Source organism: Acipenser ruthenus, chromosome 26 (assembly GCF_902713425.1).
Source record: "Acipenser ruthenus chromosome 26, fAciRut3.2 maternal haplotype, whole genome shotgun sequence".
NCBI classification, from domain to species: Eukaryota; Metazoa; Chordata; class Actinopteri; order Acipenseriformes; family Acipenseridae; genus Acipenser; species Acipenser ruthenus.
Genome location: NC_081214.1, coordinates 891,892 through 911,184, shown reverse-complemented (window position 1 = coordinate 911,184; position 19,293 = coordinate 891,892). Strand labels below are relative to the sequence as shown.

Here is a 19,293-nt window from a genome sequence, read left to right as displayed (position 1 = left end):
GATAGATCTGTTGTATATGCTGCGTGTTCGTCGTGGCACGCTTTCAGAATGGATCGACACTCTCAGTGTGCATAATGAGACATTCAGTGACATTCTTCTTAACAGGATTGCAGCGTGTCAGTAATCTCAAAGGGATGACACCAAACGTCTGCATTTCTGCTTCAGAGAAAATTCTTATGCAAGATAAAATGGTCAGCATTTATTTCAAAATCCTTGCTGATTATATAATAAACTATGATACCAAAAATATCACCTAGTGATAACATATTGTTAATAGAACAGTGTTCCAAATCTAGTCATTGCAATAGTGTTCACTGTCTTTTACAAGCACTGCGTTACTCACAGGCTCCTTGTGCCAGTCCAGCTTTGTGCTTCCTGGATTTAACTGAGGTATGAGCTTATAGCGGAGCCATGCTGCCTAATACTATTACAGAATACTATGAAATGTCACACTGTTACTCTCTCTTATAAAGCACTATAGTGCTACTATCATATTACTACAAAATACTGCAAATGAGTATTACTATAAAGTCCTACAGTATACTGTAGTACTACTATAGTGCTTTTGTTGCCAGGGTATCAGGGCATTGTGATTGACGTGTTTTTAATAGGTTTTTTTTTTTTCAATGCGTTGTTTCTTCCACGGTGAATGCTTAGCCCTCCGAGCTTGTGCAGTTTTTGCTGACGCGTTTTTGTTTTCTGCTAGCTGGAGGAATCCGAGTTCACCTGCGCGGCGGCGGTGAAGTCTCGTAAATCCATGGAGGTGGAGATTGAAGATATGCACATTCAGATGGACGACATCTCCAAGACCAAGTCAGCCGTGAGTGCTTTTCATTAAAGGAATTGTAATTGCTGCATGTATTCAATGTAAAAGGCCCTTCACTGTTGGTACCTCGTGCTCCTAGTCTTGTGCACCTCGGGATCAGTGAATGCTCAGCTTTTGATAGTTTCTAGAAGTCGTCTACAATCAGGAGGGGCGAGGAGGGCCTTTAGTTGTTTTTGTAAAGCTCCTGGGATACTCTGCATGAAGCGCAATATAAAAGCAAACTGTATTGTATTGTATTGTATTGTATTGTATTGTATTGCACTGGAAACGTGTTCAAACTGCCCTGGAGGTTCCTGGGTGCCCCTAGAAGGTCTTGCAATTCACACTAGACCTGGGATTCAGAACTCACCTTGTTAAGGTGTATTACTGAATAAACCCGGTGTCAGGAGTTATTCATGCAGATATATGGGAGGAACAATTTTTGTAACACCAGCCACTCCTGAGCTCCTGAGCTCCTGCTGCAATCCAATTCCACCAGCCACTCCTGAGCTCCTGAACTCCTGCAGCAATCCAATTCCACCAGCCACTCCTGAGCTCCTGCAGCAATCCAATTCCACCAGCCACTCCTGAGCTCCTGAACTCCTGCAGCAATCCAGTTCCACCAGCCACTCCTGAGCTCCTGAGCTCCTGCTGCAATCCAATTCCACCAGCCACTCCTGAGCTCCTGAGCTCCTGCTGCAATCCAATTCCACCAGCCACTCCTGAACTCCTGCTGCAATCCAATTCCACCAGCCACTCCTGAGCTCCTGCTGCAATCCAATTCCACCAGCCACTCCTGAGCTCCTGAGCTCCTGCAGCAATCCAATTCCACCAGCCACTCCTGAGCTCCTGAGCTCCTGCTGCAATCCAATTCCACCAGCCACTCCTGAGCTCCTGAGCTCCTGCAGCAATCCAATTCCACGAGCCACTCCTGAGCTGCTGCAGCAATCCAACTCCACCAGCCACTCCTGGTCCAGAGCACAGGTTCAATTACTGCAGTGGTTGCAAAGAAATGGTGCTGCATGTAATGGCATGCTTGTGAAAATCCATTTCTAATTTTAACAAGACATATTGCTGCAAAAATACATTGGGGTTTAATAACAGCGGCTTGGCTAGATTGTTATCTGTGTATCAAGCAAAGAAAAAAAGTAATTGAGTTTGCACAATGGCAGGGTTAGTTGGTAAACAACGGCTTGGGTGATTTTATTCATTGCACGTTATTTTCTATCTTTGGTTTATGCACAGTTTCCTTTGGAAAATATATTAAAAGAAAAACAAACAAACAAACAGGAGAAAACATACAGTAAGCCACAGTACACATTGCTTTAGATAGTTGTACAGTACATAGGTTTTTAAAATATGAAAGGGCTTCTGTATTTGTTAGGTATATCTGGAGCTGGGCAGATGCATGTTCCATTTCGCCGTTTTAAAAGTGAATACATTTCTAATCTCGCTTTCAAAAAAGCACCATCTAATTTTCCAAGTTAATATCTTTTGCTAAGGCTGGATGGACCTTATCTCTATGCTGCAATTATGGTCGCATTTTATTTTTCTCCATAAAAGTTAGTGCAGAGCATCAAGGCAGCAGATTCACTGCTGGGTTGATTGTCAGATGATGATTCAGTACCAAAAAAAGGACCAGGCAGCTCTTGACCCTTTGTCTTGTGTGCCGGGTTCTTCTGCTAAATGTCCATGTGGTGCAGCAGTGCCATAAAAGGCATTGACATGAAGACATTTTGAGAGAATCATTGCTGTTCTAGTTCCAGTTTATTCAATCAGTGTTCAGCGCGTGCTCATCCACATTGCCTTATACAGTATCACGTGCCTCTGTGCTATCTTTATATCATTCTGAGTGCTCTTCAGTCGAAGCGCTCCGTCTAGTCTGTAAATAGCATTGCTTTATTTCCTCAGGATTTACAGTATAGTGACTTCTGGGAAGTTCTTCATAAAATGACAAGAGCATGCAAACGTCTTGGAAATTGCTGATACTGTATTTATTGGCGCTCTGCTCCTACCTTTGGAGAATGATTCCAAGAATAAAGCAACTCCTGATTGTCAAATCTACACCGGACAATGATGTTGATGCTTTAAATGCACCCTTTGTGCAGGAGGGGGAAAGGCAGATGCAGTAATTGTCCCAGCATGATGAAGTCTGGTTATAAACGATCGCTGGTCAGCAGCCTCGGGCATGGCTCAGCTGCTCCGAATCAGGCAGTCAGAATCATGTCGGAGCTGTCAGCCTGGCACGTCACTAGACAGGTTGCCTACTCTGAGGAGCGCGAGCAATGACATCTGCATTCAAGCGCCCTGCTTTGAAAAGGGGGTCCTGACTCCTGCTTGGTAATCACATTTAAACGAGAAATTACTTTTTAGAATTTGAATACATTTAGTCCGTTCTGCATTCTCCCCAGTTCGTCTTGGCAATATGTTAACAGGACGGATTTCATCATGTCTCTGTGTTTCAGGAGGTGTTTCATTCCTCCGCTATGTGCTAATGGGTTCATTATCTTACCATAATCCACATGCTCGTTAATATTCCCTGGCACGGACTCCTCTGTGCTCGTTTACATGTATTGTAGAAATAAAATTACCAGAGAAGGTACAAAGCATGTTAGCCATGCTTGTTTAGCTGCTAATTAGAGCTGTTAGTTAATATCGCTGCAGTATTGCAGAAATAGCGCTGATGCCTCTAACCCTGTATTGCAAACCCATGCGCTCTGCTGAAGGATTTTCAGCACGTGTTTTATTGTGAACATCTCTGTTTGTGCAGTTGGAGGAACAGGTGAGCCGTCTGCAGCGTGAGAAGAACGAGCTGCAGTCCCGTCTCGAGGAGGACCAGGAGGACATGAACGAGCTCATGAAGAAGCACAAGACTGTTGTTGCACAGGTACTGTCCTGCCTGTCCTCTCTAGCCTGTCCTGTCCTCTACTGTCTTGCCTGTCCTCTCTAGCCTGTCCTATCCTCTACTGTCCTGTCCTGTACCTCACTGTCCTGCCTGTCCTCTCTAGCCTGTCCTGTCCTCTACTGTCCTGCCTGTCCTCTCTAGCCTGTCCTGTCCTCTACTGTCCTGCCTGTCCTCTCTAGCCTGTCCTATCCTGTACTGTCCTGTCTGTCCCGTCCTGTACCTCACTGTCCTGCCTGTCCTCTCTAGCCTGTCCTGTCCTCTACTGTGCTGCCTGTCCTCTCTATCCTGTCCTATCCTCTACTGTCCTGTCTGGCCTGTCCTGTACCTCACTGTCCTGTATCCCCACACCCTGCCCTGGGTTTGGAGCTTCATTTCCACAAACAATTTCTAATGTATTTGTTGGGGTGGGAGGGGGGGTCTTGTTTTCTTTGCCTTCATTTTCTAAACCACACTGCAGAAAGACAAAACATTTGTCTACTGGACTGTGAAACTTATTTTGTGTTTGTAAAGTTCTGGATGGCTTTTCGCCCCACGGTTTAAATGCATTACTGTAGGAGGTATTCAGCTTTCAGATGTTAAAGTTTCCATGTGCCTGGTCTGTGTGACTTACCACTCTGCTGCATATGGATATAGAATCATAATCACAGACACAACTTTCAAGCCATTTTGAATTCATGTTTCTGAATTTTTGTACTTTGAATGAATTTGAATGATTGTACTCCTCGCTCCTCCTTCAGGGTTTAAAAACTTAAAACAAACTTGTTGTTCTTTCCTCCCAGTCATCGAGAGACCTGGCTCAAATCAACGACCTGCAGGGTCAGCTGGAAGAAGCAAGCAAGGAAAAGCAAGAAATCCAGGAAAAGGTGGGCTGGAGCTGAGAAGCTGTGCGCTGAACCTGTGCTGAATCTGCAGCGTGCCGTGTGTGGCTGCTGGGCAGGAGTCCCCATGTGCTGCTTGCCCAGAGTGTCTCTGCTCCATTAACCTGCAGGGTGCCTCGGCTGGCATAATGGGACAGGAACGTCCATGTGTGTGCGTGCATGTGCGTGTGCGTGTGTTTTAAAGCATTCGTTGTTTGATTTGTTTTTTGTTCGTTGGGAATAATGCTGTTATTAATCACTTTTCGGAGTTGGAGACGTATCGTATAGATTCGCTGTGGAGTGGAATTCACTCTTTTTGAGTGTGCAGCTGACTCCGTATTGTGTGGCAGTCGATACTGCCCAGCCCCTGGTGAAGGGATTGCCTGCCCTGTGCACCATCATCCTGACAGCGTAGGAGAGGTCTTAATAATAGGACTCCCACACACTCTTCTATTCTTGCACCTTGTTGAATCAAATCCACAGTATCGATTTCTGTGAGATGGTTTGTATGTTTTTTTATTTTGCTTAAGGTTTCAGTTATTTATACCATTGGCATCCTATTAGTCAGACAGCTACTCCTCTCTTATAAAGCTGTACACAGCCGAAGCCCTTCCTGTCGTAAGGAGCTGCTTGTCTCAGGCCTTACCCTGAGTCTGGTCAAGGCTGGCCAATAGGCAGTACGTTTTTAATCGTGCAGCATGTCAATGAAGATCAATATAAACTCATGCTTATAGGAAGCAGTAGTGAGCTGGGTGTGTGAAGTAGTCGTACACAGCTCGATATTGGGAGACTCAGACGTTATTAAATACAGCCTCTCGCTGGACTATAGATTGGGGGAGAAAAACAGCTTTATTTTTAATTTTGTATAGATTTTATTTATGATATGTCATATTGAATTAGGTTGTAGCCGTTAAATAGAAGAAGCGCTGTCATTTTTATGGCTTTCTACATTTTAAGAGCTTCTGTAAATGTGTCCTTATTAACTTAACCATGCTTTATTGCACTGTGCATTGATTCTGTGCAACTAGAAAGGGATTAAAAGATGTGGCTTGAAGCGTCAAGAATAAAAACTGAGATTGCAAGGTAAAGTTCCTTAAAGGGAAAGCAATTTTAGCCTCAATGCCAAGGGAAGAGGTCTCTAATAATCAGTACAGTACTTTAACCAGTGAACGTGTGGCTATGCTGCCCAAGGCATTTCAATGTCTGATTGTAAGAGACAGACGCTGGGGAAGCTGGGGTGCTTGATGTTTGACTCCTCTCGTCCCTCTTTAGCTCCAGTCCCTGCAGAGCCAGCTGGAGTTTGTGGAGCAGTCCATGGTGGATAAATCTCTGGTCAGCAGACAAGAGGCCAAGATCCGGGAGCTGGAGACCAAACTGGAGTTTGAGAGGACCCAGGTCAAGCGCCTCGAAGTAAGTAGAGGCTGAGGAGAAGCACAGGAGAAGCACAGTCCTGAATTCTAATCATGCTGTGAGTGAAGAAAGCACCTGTGTGTATCTGTGAGGGTGGTAAAGCTGAGAAGCGCAGTCCTGTATTCTAATCATGCTGTGAGTGAGGAAAGCACCTGTGTGTATCTGTGAGGGTGGTAAAGCTGAGAAGCGCAGTCCTGTATTCTAATCATGCTGTGAGTGAGGAAAGCCCCTGTGTGTATCTGTGAGGGTGGTAATGCTGAGAAGCGCAGTCCTGTATTCTAATCATGCTGTGAGTGAGGAAAGCCCCTGTGTGTATCTGTGAGGGTGGTAATGCTGCTCTACTGCCTCCACAGAGCCTGGCAAATCGGCTGAAGGAGAACATGGAGAAGCTGACGGAGGAGCGGGACCAGCGTGGGGCGTCAGAGAACCGGGAGCGCGAGCAGAACAAGAGGCTGCAGAGACAGATCCGAGACATCAAAGAGGAGATGGGAGAGCTGGCCAAGAAGGAGATGGAGGCCAGCCGCAAGAAGCATGAACTGGTACAAGTACCTTTCATAAGGGCTGGGGGCTGGGGGCTGGGGAAGGGGGCTGGGGCAGGGGGCTGGGGCAGGGGGCTGAGGGTAGGGAGGATAGGCTTATAAGAGCCTCTTCAGTTATATGGGCAAGGAGAGAGGGTTTACTTGACCTCAGCACTCTGCACAGCTTAACAAGCCCAAGCGACCGGGACTTTCGAAGTAAGTGAACCGTCACCGACATGCTTTAAACACGTGGAATGATTTGGTACTGCGACTCCTCTCGCTTTATCTATGCAGTCTTATTGTATTATTTGTTCTATTTCTTTCTCCATTAGTTCTCTGGCACCTAGGCAGCTGCATGTTGTTTTATGCTGCTTCTGTGCTGGGGGGGGGGGTGAAACCTGTAATGACCAATAAGAATCTTTTGTCCTACAGGAAATGGACATCGAGAGCTTGGAAGCAGCCAATCAGAGCCTGCAGGTGGATCTGAAACTGGCCTTTAAGCGAATCGGGGACTTGCAGGCCGCCATTGAGGATGAAATGGAGAGCGACGACAACGAGGATGTCATTAACAGGTAGCGCTCCCTTTCAGTGCGTCCCGGACGGTCTTCTAAGCCTGTCCGTCTTGACTTCTCAGACGTTCTTGTAGGATATCATTGCACCTCCATGTAGATATTTGGCTTAATGAAGTTTTGAATACAGTCCCAAACATCAAGGACAGATCTGGTACTTCCTTCATTTCCCCCGGGATTGGTCTCAATATAAATCAGTGCCTCTCGGACAAGCACATGTATCTGTTATTATTATTGACACTAATGTCATACCTGTGACCTGTAAAATTCTTGTGGGAAAAGCCATAAGAAATCCACAGTCAATGAGGACCATCTGTCTATGAGGACTGCTATTCAGGGGTCTCTGATCTGCAGTGCAGGGATGGAAATAAGACTCCCATTGCATAGCAGGTAGATCCATTCCTGGTTTTACAGGACACACCTGAGCTTGTTACCTATACACTGTCGCTAATCAAGCTCATAGGAAAATCTGGAATGGGTGAAACTGCTATGCATCAGGAGTCTTATTTCCAGCCCTGGTAGTGGTTAGCTGGTTTGACAGTATTTTAACCGCAGTGCCTTACAGATATTTTGCTCTGCAGATGTGAGACATACTAACGTGTGTTTACTTGTCCGTGGACTGATGACACCCATTATTTTATTATACAGTTGTTTATGAACAATTTTTTTTTTTACTTTAAGTTTTAAAACCTTTATTTTTTATTTCATTGTATCTGTTTGGTCATTTTCTTTGTTTAACTTCAAGTTCTTATTTTTTGTGTGCGTGTCTTTCTCACATTTTCCTCTTCTTTTGTGTCTCTCATCCCACTTCTTCATTTCCAGTTTGCAAGACATGGTGACAAAGTACCAGAAAAGAAAGACTAAAACGTGAGGACTGAAGCCACATCCCCATGCTCCATTTTACTGCAGTATTTTACAGCATCTACTGACCTTTATTTTACACAAGGCGCAGTATCACCCACAGCTCAGGGTCAACTTACTGTTAATACAATGATTTAATGTACCGACTGCAACTGTGCAGGATTGTGCTGCATTTGAAATAGCGATGTAAACCTGTAGCTTGGAAAGTTATCACGCAGTAAACACAAGAAGCTGCAGTCAGTAATACTGGGCTTCTCTCTGGGAGTTTGTCTCTTTTTAAAGACTCGTGCACGCTTTGTCTTCACAGCCTTGGTGCTCCAAATGCTCTAAAAGCTGGCTTGTATTCAGACCCACTGCTGTTCAGATCAATGGAACAGACACTTCTCATTAGCGGCCCCCTTTAAGCTGCCTGTTAAACTCTCAGTCCTGTGCAGAGGCAGCGCTGTGCCATGCAGTGGAAGGCACGTCCTGACATCCGTACAGGTGCTGAGTGGCAGCAGTGCCAGGGGAGGAGGGGCAGTCCGCAGTAACGCAGGGGCTAGTTAAAACTGGCCAACGCTAGGGTATCAGTGCGCAGGATAGCAAATGAAAAACGAGTCAGTGGTAAGATTGCTGAAGAGGATAGGTGGGGATACTGCGTCTTCATCCTCAGCATGTCGATTAACCCCTTTATTTATTTATTTGTTTGTTTGTTTGTTTGTTTGTTTGTTTGTTTGAAACCGCGCTGCATGGGGTCACGTGACGCAGGCATGCTTCTCTGACAGTATGCTTTTATCCTCGCCGTACCCCCTTGATCCTGTTTAAAACTGCTTCATTAAAAGCTCTTTTATCTTAAGAAATCTACGGGGAAAAAAAAAAAGCAAAAAACATGTATCAGAACTAACAAGCACATGTGACTGAAACAACAAGGTAAGTATTTAATGTTTGGTTTGAATGCAGGTTAATAGATCTGTGATGTACAGTATGAAGGGCTGTTGAGAGTTTCAGGGATTACACATTGATTTGCAGTTATTTGTATTTTATCTGGTGCCTGGGGCGTAGTTCCTGTATGAATGGATTGTGTAGCCGAGCAGTGAAGGGGTTAAGCACAGCCGTGTCCGAGACTCTAGAGCCCTGGGTTGTACAGCATTCATTAGCTTGTTTTGACAGCTGTGAGCAAACACTTCTAATTCTGCTAGAATTCTTCTCTTTCAGGGCATTCTAAATATTTCAGCCTGGAATCCCTTGGCTGACTGTGCCTGGCCTCTTTAGCTTTGCTGCATACAAATTGGACACATGATCTAAAAGCATTTTCAATGCAGGCTGCCCCCCAAAAAAAATCAAAAACATGTCATCAATTTCAAATTAAATATATAGCCCTACCCCCCTCCAGGCACCATTTCTGAATCGACTGCTTTGATTGGATTTTAAATTTATTTCGGAGAAAAACTGCACTTGCTTGTAATGTTAGAGATACCGCTGATAGCTAAACGCTGTGTGTTACTGTCCTGATCATCAAAAGGAAAGGTACGATTGAGATCAGGGCTGCAGGTCAGAGGCAAAATATAGAAATAGTTTAATCTTAACGGGACTTTTCGGTTTGTCTTCTCAATTCAGCGGGTGACGGAGACCTTTGTGGAAATGCTGATGTTCCGAATCGTGCATTTGGTTATATGGAAATCCTCAAGTCTAAAGGTTGTGCTCATCCAAGAGCTTCCCTATCCTCTGATTGTCAGAAGGATTAGTAGATGGTTCAGAGGCTCTGCTGCACTGCGTTGAGTTCAAGAGGGCTTGAGATCACTGTGTAAATGGCATCGATAGACTTGTCAATACAAATAATCGACAGACTCATTGTCAATACAAACAATCCTACAACCTTGTTACCCAACACTCAAGACACAGTACTAAAAAAGAAACTGAACTCAATTGAAAATGTAACCTTTTAGATGCAAAACAAATAAATGTGCAATTTTAGCAGAGCTTGTGTTCAGCTGTGAATCTGGTTCCAAAAGAGCCCTTTTATCTATATGACATCTAGTGGATATCTGCCACTACTGCGCTTACAGATGGTAACTAAGATACATGTGATGTGAGGACATTGTTTGAAGCACTTAAAATGCACATCTCAGAATGCACGTATATGGTTCTTTTGGACGAGTGCTTCAGTTAAAGACCATTTTTGTATGTCACACACCTTTCTTGGTTTCCGCACTGGGATGGGTTCCCCTAGAATTGCTGAAGAGAACCACAAGCCAATGCATGAAACCGCTGCAGCGCCAGGGAAAGGGTACAGTACATGCAGGAGCTAAATACATCAGTGATTTCCATGAAAGACTGCTGAATGGCTTGCTGGACTTTGCCGAAGACTTCAAGGAAAGTAAAACAGTTGGTTAAAAGTGTGACCCTTAATGACCCCTGAGAAGCATAAACAATATTCATTTCTCTGCTGGATCTGTAGCTGATGCCTACACTCACCGGCCTTCATGGTAAAACAAACCTGGCACATTAAATCTGAATTCCCTTTGCTGGGGGGGGACAAAATATAATAAGAAATGAGGAACATTTGTATTGCAATGTAATCTTTAAGGAACACATGGCAGAAACCAGCTAATGGAGACCACGGATGCAGTTAGGCTCCCACAGGATCAAGCCAGTACACATGCAAAGAAACTGGCAGTCCTGTTCAAAGTATAGTTTATTTCCCCAGCCGAACAGCACGCAGTTTCTTTACTCTCGGTTCCAAATAGCAGAAGCTGTTTATAGTCCAGCCTCATCTCTCATACGGGGGGTTATGCTGATAGATTTGTTTTTCAAGCATAACGCCTCTGAAGTTGGAAAGAAATGAATCACGCGGTAATGGCCTGTAGGTATTGATCCTTTTAAACAATTAACTCCTAATTATGAAGGCAGGCGAGATACCTTGGAAGGGGATTAGAAATGCACGACAGTAAACCAAGCTTTCAGATTTCTGTTTTCAAACCAAATGGTTTAAAACATGATTCATGCAACAAGGGGAAATATTGTCTTTTGTTGTACCGATTCCTCTACCAGCCAGCCAGCCAGCCTAATTATTTTGAGATTTTAAAGAAATACTTTATCATCGACTCCACCGAGAAAGCAGCAATCAACCCTGCCAGACAGTTTCGAGAAGAAGCGGAATCCATAGCAGCTAATGATAAATGTAATAGTGTGTAACAGAGATATAGAACCACTGGAGTCCCGATCGTCACATACGATTAATGTCTCCTCCTGCACAGCCTCTGTTTGTTTGTTCCCCTGGGTTTCAGAACCAGTTAACTAACAGCAGGTAGCCGAGGACATAAATTGTGTGTGACACTATGTGTAATGCGGTCGATTACAAATCTCAGCTGTCCCGCGTTTCAGCTCACAGGTTTGTACAAGGGAGCCCTCTTCTCGTTTAAGTGCTGTTTTAAAAAGAACACCCCGGTGTCTCTTCCAGGCACTGGTATCTCTGTTGAAGGCAGCGGGGGCAAATCGAGAGCACAGATTTCAAACGCCCCGAGTCATGTTTCTGCGTTTCCTTAGATGCACAGAAGGCTTCTAAAAGCGTGCGCTGCACCACCCTCTCAGAGCAGGTCTGCTGTACGAGTGAACATGCCCAAATCAAGCTGCTCCAAAAACAAAGACTCAAGACTAATCATAAGCTAGTGATCATTTTGAAAGTACTGTAAGAGAACATGCAGGCGTAGTAGCGCAGTGCAGTTTGAATAAAGGCACTCAGTAGTGTGTGCAGACACATCTAGCGCAGCCCTAGCAGATCTGTTTTTTGCACTGGAGTTGGGTGTGTCTCCTTGCTTGGAAGCTATACAGAAATGTAGAGCTGGAGCAAATCTAAAGGTGATCCGAACAGGGAAAGAAGAGACACACTTTCGCTTTGCCGTAATGCAATTCTTAAAATGCTGCAGCTGTGACCGGTAAAGTTCCCCTTCAGATCGCTGTGTTTGTTTACTGCAGACTTTATTTCTCCTGGATGAAAAGCTAACCCTGCAGTTATACATAATATTACATAGCAGCGACTGCAGCGCTTTCATTGTGTTTGCAGCTCTAATTACAGCTACCAAAGGGGATTCTGCATCCCACACTGTAGCTAGACAGAAGAGAGTCTGCTTGCCTAATGTTAAATAATGATGTACCGACAGCTATGCATTTCTGTGTATAAGTGGCCCATTGACTGGTAGCTGTTCTTTCCCTGAAGATTGGATAACCTTTTGACTTTCCAGCAAATAGATAAAAAAAATACCAGTTTTACTTTGTTCTATTAAAAGCTTTGTTGAATCATTTTGCAAGTGCATAACATCGACTTATTGATATACTCCGAGAGAAAACAGTTTGAACAACCCTTTACTAACTTCTGTATTTATTTTATTTTATTTTTTTATCTCTGTGCATTGCCCTAACCCCAGTGTGGCTCTCACATGTAATAAAGAAAGAACCACTGCTGGTCCATGCTGTAATAGCTAACTGCAAGAGGAAGCTGTGAAAGACCTGGATTGGTGATGATGTTGATGCTTCTGACCGTGCATGCATGTGTGCTTGTTTTCCTCTGCCTAGCCCCAGTATTAGCACACTAATACAGCGTCTCATTTGATTAAATTGCTGCTTCCCAGTTAATGACATGTGAACCCTGGTGTCTCAACAGCGAGGGGGATTCAGAAACCGACTCTGAGGTGGAGGAGCGCGTTGATGGGGTCAAATCCTGGCTGTCGAAGAACAAAGGCTCATCAAAAACTCTCTCGGATGATGGCAGCTTAAAGAGTTCCAGGTTCGTGAAAACAAATTTGAAGAATGGCGGCTGTGTCCGTTAATGATGTAAAAAAAAAAAAAAATACAAAATAAATCCGAAATATACCGAAATATAATCAAGCAGGCAACTTTGAGCTTTTTAACTTGAGATTAGCAGCAGCGAGGCTGAACAGGGATAGCTGTGATTATCACATGCCCTCGCTCTTCAGGGATAGAAATTCATGACTGAGTTCAGTGTAAAGGGCTTTCTTTGAAATGCCTAGAATGTAGTAAGCAGGAATGTGTGTCCTTCTTGTAAGGTAGTTTTCTGGTAGCTGATGGCAAAGAGTGTCCTGTGTTTGTCCTTTTCCTGCAAGAATTCTTCAGAACTATTTTTTTTTTTTTTTGTATTGTTCTGCGTCTGTACTTTTTGAAAGGTGATGGGTTAAGATCACTGGGGACTGAACTTGCTGAATATACTAGATATCCAGCTATAGAACAGTGCCACACTGACTGAAACGAGAAGCCTAAATCCTTAGCAGCATTATCTGTTTTTTTAAATCTTTTTAAACCTTTCTTTAAATCATTTTTCTGCCTTTTTATTTTCATTTTTCCACCCCTGTAACTTTTCCATCCATTTTTTCCCTTCTTCCTTTTTTCTTTCTCTTTTCTTTTCTCGCTGTTTATCTGTCCTGAACATCATCTTCCTCTGTCCAGATATGCCCTAAATGTAGACGCCAAAGAGGGCAAAGAGTTGAAGGAGGGCAAGGAATGGAAAGAAAGTAACAAAGAGGGGAAGGAGGTAGAGGAGAGCAGGCCGGTCTCTGTAATGAGTTCTCTCAGCTATAGAAAACGCTCCAACCTCAAAGATTCGATAGGGGGCAAAGGGGACGAGAGCTCTCTCTTCAGCGCCCTGAAGGAGCGCTCCGATTCCCCGGACAGGTCGTTCCGCAAATCCAAGTGGAGTGCCACCGTCACAGACAACCAGGACAACGACGCAAATTCTGTGAGCTCCTGGAAGAAATCCCAAACCGGGGATGACCTGGATGACCGGGGCTCCGTTATATCGCAGGCCTACTCTGAGGCCACAAGCAGAGCCCGTAAAGGGTTAGATAGGAGGTGGTCCATCGTCAGCCCCGACCTCGACAAGGAATCCACCGTCTCTGTCCCGCTCAGTCGAGTCTCCTCCAGGCGAGGTCTAGACGTGGATGATGATGATTCCAAGTCCTCTATTAGTTTCGCCCTGGCCAGTCCGGTCAGCTCAAGACGCAGCATGTCCAGGCTTGACGATAGCCGCAGCGACGTGTTCGGACCTGCCAGCCCCTCGGTTAGCCGGAGGTCTGAATTCGGCTCCCACAGCCCGACCGCCGGGAGCCGCGCTGACTCCAGGTTATCCCTCTCCAAAAGCAGAATGAGCGAGTTCGATGACGACTCCATGAGCATCGCCTTCAGCGAGACCAGGTCTTCCGCTTACAGTCCGCATTCTGTGGGCCGGAGCTTCTCTGTGCCCCCCAGACCCAGGACGGCCGGCTTGGACAACACCCAGGCCGACAGCACAGACGTCAAGCCGGTTGCACATAGGAACTACCTGGACCCGGCTCTGGAGGCCGCTATCAACGAGGTCCTGAACTATAAACCCATCAAGTTCAAGAGGCAGAGCTTGGAGCCGGACTCTGAGGAAGTGGAGGAGGACAAACAGGACGACGAAGACGACAAGAAGAGTGTCCACAGCATGACGAGCCTCCAGCTGGCAGGGGAGAGCCGAGCCTCCTCTTCCTCGAACCTGCGGAGATCGGTCTCCGCCTTGGACTGCTCCCGGCCGCTGAGCAGCTGCAGCACGCGGAGCTCCAGGAGCAGCAGGAGGGGCAAGAAGAAGAGCAGGAGCTCCCGGTCTCAGAGTTCCTCGGAGGACGAGCGCAGGAAGAAGGGCTCCAAGAAGAAATCCAAGAAGACCAAGAAGAAATCCAAGAGAAAGGAAACGGATTCTGAGTCCGAGTCCTCTTCAGAGTCCTCCTCCTCCTCCTCCTCCTCCTCTTCGGGCGGGTCCACCATCTCGTACCGGAGCTCCAGCAGCATCAAGAAGGGCCCAAAAAAGCGAGTCTCAGGCTCCGAGGAAGAGGGCCCCGAAGCGGATAACAACGCAGGTGACAAACACGTTTCAAAGAAAGATGAGAAGAAGAGAAAGAAGAAAGTGGACAGCCTGGTGATGAAGTACCTTTACAGACCCGAGAGTGACTAACAAAAAAAAAGGTGTTGTCTGAAGCTGGTGTGCAGCATGGTATAAAAAAAAAGCATGGTGTGCATCTAACTAACACCACTCGAGTTTCTTTTAATGGTGTTTTTTACCACTGGTCAACCAACGCTAACAAGAATATTTTGACTGAACTGAACTGAACTAATCTGACCTGATTGTTACAACCCCTTATTTCTCATAATGAACCAAAAGCACAAATATAGGAAACTTGAAAATCCGACTTCGCTTTTAGGTATGAAAAAGAGCTCATTGCCTTTGTAATGAAGGTGTTATCTATAGCTATAAAGAACTCATTTCCAAAAGATCTATGATCAGATCTACGGTGTTGCATTACAGATTGTGATTGGTAAAACACTGTGAGTTATGAACATGTATGGTAACTGTGCAGTGAATTATATATTGCTATGTTCTCATGCAAAGGTAAGGCAGTAAAGAGCTTGTGGGCGTTAACCACGAACGATTTCTGTAGTAGCAAGCCAACCATGAAATAAGACAACAGATGTAAAGGCCCAGTAAGAATGAGAGTGTTTTGAAAAAGGTAACCTTAGACGTAATAGATTTCTTAATTATTTTACGTAAATGCCTTTCTGCTACAGTGTCAGTCACTTGCCAGAAATCAGCCCTAGGTGCTGGAAAGCTAATTTGTGAAAACTAGAAAGATGTACTGTATGTTCTGTCCAAGAGCAAAGGGACACAGTATCGACCAGAGAATGAAATACCTTGTGCGTACAGAGATATGATATTAGTTCCAGAGTTGTCGGAGGGTCACTTTGAGCCTATTTGATTTGCCACGGTTTGCACAGCCTAATGAAAAGTGCATTATGCTGCTATCTTAGTAAGAACAGTTTAATGCAGAACAGCAAACAAGACCGTCTCTATGAAAAGCAGAAGTAGACCTTCAAGCATCAGGGAAGATTTATTTAATTTTTTTTTTTTTTTTTTGCAGGCTTTGTTCCCAGTCAAAATGCCGTTAGTCAGAGTGTAGTTTCCAATCTCCTGTAATGCAATTTACATTTTAGACTGGAAACTTGTGGGATATTAAAAACAAACTATAAATAATTGCAAGACTTTGGCTCAGTGTTATTTTGAGGCAATTGAAATCGATGGAAAGTAATTTATCCTTGACTTTTTTTTTTTCATCACCTGAAATTAAAATCTAGGAAAAGGGTTTAATAAAATGAACTGACAGATGTTGCTAGGAAACACTTTTATAAAGCTGGGAACTGGCTGCAAAAGGTTAACATCTCTAAGCACGAGAAATCGACTCCCTTTGCCTTGCATGTTGTTGTGTGTAACAGACTTGCGTTTCTTTAAAAAGAATATAAGAAACTCATGTTCTTTTTGTTTCCTGCGTTGCTTTTTCAGCCCCCCGTCCTATCGCAGACACACCTTACACAAATCAGATGAGGAGGACGAGCAGAACCCCAGCAGCAACTACCGCTCCCGATACTCGCAAAGGAGCTTCCTGAACGAGAGCGACGGCGACTCCAAGCCTTCCGAAACCACTGCGTAAGAGCAGCGAGTGGCCCAAAGCAAGCCCACCGGCTCCTGCAGAGAACCGGCATGACGCTGCACTGCGCGCTGCTCTCAAAAGCACCCCGTTCATTAAAACAAAAACAAAAGACAGAAAAATAAATTAAACCAAATGTTGTTGTTTTTTGCTTTGTCAGTTGTAATGATTACTCTGCACCGGAGAAGATACTGTATTGTTACTGGGAACTGCAGCTAGCTGCACATGAGGTACTGGACGTTGAATTATTTAACAAGGACGAGGCCGCCATCGGAGAATCTTGGTACTGGCGAGGTTCTGAACCTGAGCACAGGTGTTTTGGTGCACCTGGTTCACCGGATTTATGTCCTCACTCCCGGTTTTTGCCAGGTCACACTCTGGAGATGCATGCTCTGAATGGTAGTCGTAGTTTTTGCCCTTTCTTTCGTTTGCTGAAGGGTCGCAGCCTTTATAACACAATGAGTGCTGAGGCTTGTCCCATCGATCAGGCAGTCTGCGTTGCTAAGCTTGTGCTACACTGAGCCAAAGAGCTGTTTGCAGTTTTCATTGACTGGGAACTTTGTTAAATTTGCTCTCTAAAAAAGAATAACAATTGCAACACTTTGGCTCAGTGTTACTCAGTTTTTTCCCCCCTCATCAGTTTGAGTTTCACATCGTTTCTGCTTTCTAGAAGGGTGATTATTTGGTACAGGCTGCAGGTGCCTGTAGTGTTTATTTCTCACATTTATAAACCTTCCTTTGGATGGATACACACTGCATTGCAGCAGATTGTCAGCTGTATCGGTGGTAACCTTTTCTTTTGAGTTATAACAAATGCTGATTGTATACAACTGACGAGATGATATCTGCGCCTTGCCTAATTTATATTGCAAAAGAGAGTGCACAGGTTTAGACTGAATTTATTGAACATGCTTTTTACAGATCTGTGTGCCCTGCTCTAGCTTAAAAGGTATGATCTTGCTTACTACTTTTCTATACATTCAATATTATCCTAAATAGTCGTGCAAAGACAGCGTTTGATGATTATGCTTTTAAAGGGCAGCCTGTAAAACGAAATACCAAGGGGAAGAGATGAATACTTAATAATGAATGTTAAATATTTGACGTTTACATAACTAATATATATCTGTACAATTCATTCTAGCTACCAAAATAGTTTAGTTTATTGACTTTTTTTATTGTACTGTATATAGGAGCTGGTGATCATTTCAGACGTTTTTCTGTGCAAAAGATGAACGCTAGAGCTGCATTGAAAATTTAAAAAATTGAAGAATTATTTTTCTTTCTTTTAAATAATCTTTGTGTGCTTTTGCATTTTCGTACCTAATCCCCTCCATTAAGTAAGTAAAGAGCTTTATTTTTGGTTTGGAATGTTACACAGTGGGTTTGTGGTGCCGATATATTCCGTGTTCTAGAACTAGAATTCCAACCTGTGCTTTTAATAGCTTAAAGACTGATACAGCCCTTGGGTGCAACTATGGCAACTGAAACGGTACAGACATCAACACTGCTACCTGAAACACATTGCCCTCCTCAGATTTATTAAATCCCATCCGGTTTATTCAGCCAACATTGAATCGCAAGTCTTCATATAGCCCCCCCCCCCCAGTCTATATGATCCACCCTCCCTCTAAATCACACTCGGCTCAATTGCATTGGGATTATGATCTAAACCGACACAGAACTTACCTGCCCCATGCCAATCAGTCTCTATCATTTAATGGTATTGCTATGGATCAAAATGTCATTCCCATTCTAGCATTTAAAAACGATAAGTGTTTCCATCCAGTATGCCTGTACAGATTTATAAAACTCACTCTAAGTATGTGCTTAAAACAGGGATTGATTTGCAGTTTGAGTAAAACTATTGCCTAACTTTTAGTGCCCTTGTAGATTCAAGTGCTTTTTTTTTGTCAGTTTCTTGAGTCAGTGTTTCCTTTCCCTGGAGAGTGCTAACGGCCCAGGTTTTGTGTTTTAACCAGGTCCTGAATATTTATTACAATTTACTTGTGCATAAAAGACAACCCGGACAGCCGCTGGGACTTTAGACGTCCATACATAAAGAATACGAATGGATAACGTCCTGGACAGCTGGCGGTCCCCAGGGTCCAGGCTGACCGATGACTGCAGGCTGTGAGCTGTTTCTCTTGTGTTCTCTCTTGACGTGCATGGTGATTTGGTCACGGTGTTTCTGCAAGTCCACTCTTCTCTCTCCGCGATCTCCATGCTGATGCCGTTCCTGCTAGCCCTACTCTGCACAACGAAGCGCAGCCACAGAACACCGAACACACTCCTCAGCTGCGTTTCCTCTGCCCAAGCCCTGCCTGTTCTGGGCATGGGAATGACGTTAGCAGCTGTCTTTAATATCTAGCATGCGCAGTGATAGGGTGCTGTTATCCAGCTGTACTGCTTACTCAGCCTGCATTGAGAGTCTTGCATTCACAGTTCAAAGACCTGACTGGACGCCTGTTAATCAGCAGTGGTACACAGAAGGGGATTCAGAGCTGTGGAGATGCAGCTTTGGTTACTACAGTGTCTACCATATAATGGAGCGATTGCCAAGATGAAATAAAATATACTTTAAGCAAACAAAAAAAAACTATATGCATGTCTTGCATGTGACAGAACATGTGTGTGTGTGTTCTGGCTGTTCTGTCACATGCAATATATGCTTCCTAGTATCATTCATACCACAGCGTGAACTCGGTTTGGTTTTGTATTTCTAGGTTGCTGTGGGCAGTGCCTATAATGTTACTTATTTCAAGGTGTCTGAGGCTTAAAGAAAGAAAAAAATGGTATACCTTGCATAAATGAAAAGCAATCGCTGTTGAATCTTATATACTGTAGTATTATTGTAAATGGTACTGTACGTTTAACCATGT

The 19,293-nt window shown here is 44.3% G+C and overlaps 1 protein-coding gene across 15 annotated transcripts in view; it reads left to right on the top strand.

Moving 5' to 3' along the window:
* Positions 1–19,010, top strand: part of LOC117430611 (unconventional myosin-XVIIIa-like) — an 84,527-nt gene extending 65,517 nt beyond the window's left edge. For 9 of the 15 annotated variants that reach the window (XM_059001249.1, XM_059001241.1, XM_059001239.1 and 6 more), the window contains 10 exons: positions 707–820; positions 3,576–3,692; positions 4,490–4,573; positions 5,840–5,977; positions 6,331–6,516; positions 6,928–7,067; positions 7,887–7,931; positions 12,565–12,687; positions 13,365–14,897; positions 16,267–16,387. In XM_059001249.1, coding sequence (XP_058857232.1) covers positions 707–820; positions 3,576–3,692; positions 4,490–4,573; positions 5,840–5,977; positions 6,331–6,516; positions 6,928–7,067; positions 7,887–7,931; positions 12,565–12,687; positions 13,365–14,886 — 2,469 coding nt within the window. In that variant the 3' untranslated portion in view covers positions 14,887–14,897; positions 16,267–16,387. Of the gene's footprint in view, positions 1–706; positions 821–3,575; positions 3,693–4,489; positions 4,574–5,839; positions 5,978–6,330; positions 6,517–6,927; positions 7,068–7,886; positions 7,932–12,564; positions 12,688–13,364; positions 14,898–16,266 lie in introns of all 15 variants that reach the window. The other 6 variants (XM_059001246.1, XM_059001242.1, XM_059001243.1 and 3 more) reach the window with 2 other exon arrangements.
* Positions 19,011–19,293: the final 283 nt, after the last annotated feature.